Source organism: Nelumbo lutea, chromosome 2 (genome assembly GCF_056320005.1).
Source record: "Nelumbo lutea isolate HS-2025 chromosome 2, American lotus-T2T, whole genome shotgun sequence".
Taxonomy (NCBI): Eukaryota; Viridiplantae; Streptophyta; class Magnoliopsida; order Proteales; family Nelumbonaceae; genus Nelumbo; species Nelumbo lutea.
This window is the reverse complement of record NC_142685.1, coordinates 88,947,362-88,951,051: the sequence shown is the minus strand read 5'-3', so window position 1 is coordinate 88,951,051 and position 3,690 is coordinate 88,947,362. Positions and strand designations below refer to the sequence as shown.

The following is a 3,690-nucleotide window of genomic DNA, read 5'->3' as shown; positions in this document are numbered from 1 at the left end:
CTGCCAGGGTACAACACGAATGCGATAAGTGTATCTCGTAAGTTGATGGGAGGGAATGCCTCATGGTTTGTGAGTAAGATTGGAGGAGCATTACATAAGCCACCTAGAAGACAACACGCTAACCATAGACCCAACACTTAGAAGAAAGCTCCTATATAAAGATAGGCGGTTCTACCTCTAAGAGGAAATCCTATACAAAAAATTGTACACGGGGAAACCCTTGCAATGCCTAGCTAGAGATGAGATCGAAGAAATACTAGAAGCAGCCCATATCTCCGAACTCACTACACACTAGGAACAATTAGCACTGTATAATCACATCTTGCACTTAGGCTTCTATTGGCTCACCATGATGGAAAACACTCAAAAACATGTGCGCAAATGTCATAAATGCTAGATTCACGCTGAAAGGATACACAAACTCCCCAACAGCCTTCATCCAATCATTACACCCTAGCGCTTCCACACTTGGGGGGTAGACCTCATAGGTAAAATCCACCCCCCTTCCAAAGGATATTGTTTTATCATAGTGTCCATAGATTACTTCATTAAATAGGCAGAAGCTATACCCTTGCGAAGGATTTGCACAGAGAACATAGCTTACTTCCTTAGGTAGCACATAGTTCACCGGTTTGGAGTCCCAATGAGGATTTTGGCAAACAATAGCCTATCCATCAAACGTTAGGAAGTTTGCAACATTCTAGCGCAACATGGCACAAGACTAGGGACATCGATAATATACTACCCACAAGGAAATGGGCAAGCTGAAGCCACCAATAAGACCCTACTGAGAATGTTGAGTAAAATGGTGGCCGATAACCAAAAGGATTGGTCAAAAAAGTTGTCAGAAACCCTTTGGGCTTATCGCACCACTATTAGGAAAAGCACACATGCGACACCTTACTCATTAGTATACAACCAAGAAGCAGTGTTGCCGGTAGAAATACGAGTAGTGGCCGCTCGTGTAGCTTTCGCAATGGGGAAAAGGATCAGACTTGAGGACATGGATCATTTACTAGCAAATAAACTGGAAGCCATAGATGAAGATAGGGATAGGGCCTTACAGAGACAAATCAAATACAAACAAGCACTAGCTACATATTTCAATAGATTGTTAAGACCCAGGAGCTTCAAAGAAGGAGATAAGGTACTCAAGATGGTGAAATATGTTAGACAAGGCAAGTCCACTGGAAAAATTTCCCCAACATGGGAGGGGCCGTATGTGATCAAAAAAGCTCATGCATCTAGCTACTATGTATTGAAAACTATAGATACAGAGGAACATGATGAAACGATCAATGGATACTGGTTGAGGACTTACTTTGAGTAGCGTGGTCTAAGATGTAATTTCACTATTGCATGTATTTACTTTAGAAATGAATGTATCAAAGATATTGTCTCACTGTCTCTGCTTTTCTACTAAGCATTCTTACATATGTTTACAGTTCACATTTTGCGATAAAGTTTCTTTCACAGTTTCTGTGATAAAGCTTTGATGTATCCACGTATTTTGATACTGTGACAAATTTATAACTCCCTACTATGAACAATATAACCTGTGTACTAACCCTCGGATATGTGTCCATATATACTGATCTTATCTCCTGGCAACCCCATGATTGCACTTAAATTCCCTGGCAACCCCGGGAAGGCCCTAGAAACCCCAGGCGCACTCCTATATAATTGTACTTTACTTATAAATAAATGTGATGAATTCCTAGTACATATGTTAACAGTTCACATTTTGCGATAAAGTTTCTTTCACAGTTTCTATGATAAAGCCTTGATGCATCCACGTATTTTGATGATGTGACAAATTTATAACTCCCTGCTTTGAACAATACAACCTGTGTACTAACCCTCGGATATGTCTCCATATGTACTCTTATCTCCTGGCAACCCTAGGATTGCACTCAAATTCCTCGACAACCCCGGGAAGTCCTTGACAACCCCAGGTGCGCTCATATCTTCTTAAAGGTATATGTGAGTGACTTGCATTACAAGGAAGCTTCTCTATGCTTCAAGGTATATCACCACAATTCATTGATTTCCTAAAAAAACCTCGAAAACCACTTACATAGAAGGGCCAAGTTGAAAGATTTTAATTTTCTGATTCCCAAGCCTCCACAGTTGATTTTCTTACAAATTTAATTCCAAATAACGAGATGATATTTGTCCCCTTTCTGTCATTTTCTTTGATAATTGAACATTTATGACTTCTCTTTCATTGTTTCTTATACTAAGAAACTGAATTGAATTTAATAATCTCTTCAATGAGTTAAAATTTTAAGATAAACAGTAGGCACAAGCATGGAATATCTATAGTTTCAAATACAGCACTGGTTTTGTTTGGTTATGTGTGATTAGTTATGATTAGATTTTCTTTGTGTGCAGATGTAATGAAAGCTTTGCATGAGCATTTGATGAATAAATACCGAACTTACAGGCTGAAAGCAGCCATCTTTCATGAGGCTCTTCTGAGTTGTTTGTCTTCAACTAATGGTGTACCAAGTGCTGTTTGGGATTTAACAAGACAGGGATACCAAGTGGATTTGAACTCTTGAAATACAGCTCAGTTCATTATTACAACTTGTATTCCCTTCCAATAATAACCATTAATAGTTAGGACGGTATTCCTGTCTAATCTTAGCACTTCTCTATAATTGGAAACAAAACTAAATACAGCACGTTTACAATATTGTTAATATTCTGTCACAATTCTTTCCTCAAGGACCATTAATTAGCATTAATTAGCAAGAAAACTAATATTATTTAAACCCTCTTACCCTCGACCTTTGGGCAAAGGAATCATGGATTCTCTTGGTAGTTTCTCATCCCTTGTTCTTGCTCTCTCCCTTGTCTTCTTCTCTTATCAACCCGCCATATTTCTAAGCGCTGACAATGCTTTGATTCAAAAACCGTGTAGCAAAACAGTAGATCCAGGTATATGCTCCAATTGTCTCAACTCAGATCCTGCAGGCAAGAGCGCAGATGCTAAAGGTCTTGCTGGGATTGCCGTTAACTGTGCAGAGAGAGATTGCACCAAGTTATATAACGACACCCGCAAGGCCGCTGATAATGCTCCGGCCGGTGAATTGAAAAACGTGCTGGAAGATTGTGCCGAGCGATTCTTTGATGCTCAAAGTGATTTCCAAGGAGTTCGACAGAATGTCCAGTCAGGGGCTTATGATCTTGCCAAAGGAGTCATTCATGACCAAATTCTCCCCCAGATAGATTATTGCATTGGCCAGTTTGTGAAAGCTCCGCAGCTTCCAATACCATCAACGGTTTTGGGTGGATCAATCGGTGTCAAAGATCTTTGTGATGCGATTACTGTTATCTTGACTAATATTTCTGGTTGATGGGCTGTGGTCTGATCGCATTTAGAATCCTCCATTCAACCTATCTTCTCTTGTTAAAACTTCATTAACTCTTGTTCAATTAATGAAATAAAGTGTCAGCTCTACTCAATCAAAATCTATGTTAGTTGAACTGTAATTGCCTTCTACCGGTTGTGATTATTCATCAATCATTATGAATTAGGGATAGTGATTTTTGGGCCCTGATATTTGGATTTTAATCCCATTAGAGATTAAATCCAATGAGATTTGATTGACCAATTACATGAAAAGTACATCTGCATACATGTCTTGAAAAATAGTTTTTTTTTGCTTACTAAAACCAGATTTT

General features: G+C 38.9%; 2 protein-coding genes across 2 annotated transcripts; both read left to right on the top strand.

Moving 5' to 3' along the window:
- The first annotated feature begins 805 nt into the window (after positions 1 to 805).
- On the top strand, positions 806 to 1,330 carry LOC148871765 (uncharacterized). Its single transcript, XM_088970069.1, has one exon. The coding sequence runs from the start codon at positions 806 to 808 to the stop codon at positions 1,328 to 1,330; it is 525 nt and encodes a 174-aa protein (XP_088826195.1).
- A 1,480-nt stretch (positions 1,331 to 2,810) lies between these two features.
- LOC148871764 (pectinesterase inhibitor-like) lies at positions 2,811 to 3,362 on the top strand. Its single transcript, XM_088970068.1, has one exon. It carries the CDS (start codon positions 2,811 to 2,813, stop codon positions 3,360 to 3,362), a length of 552 nt encoding a protein of 183 aa, XP_088826194.1.
- The last annotated feature ends 328 nt before the right edge of the window (positions 3,363 to 3,690 follow it).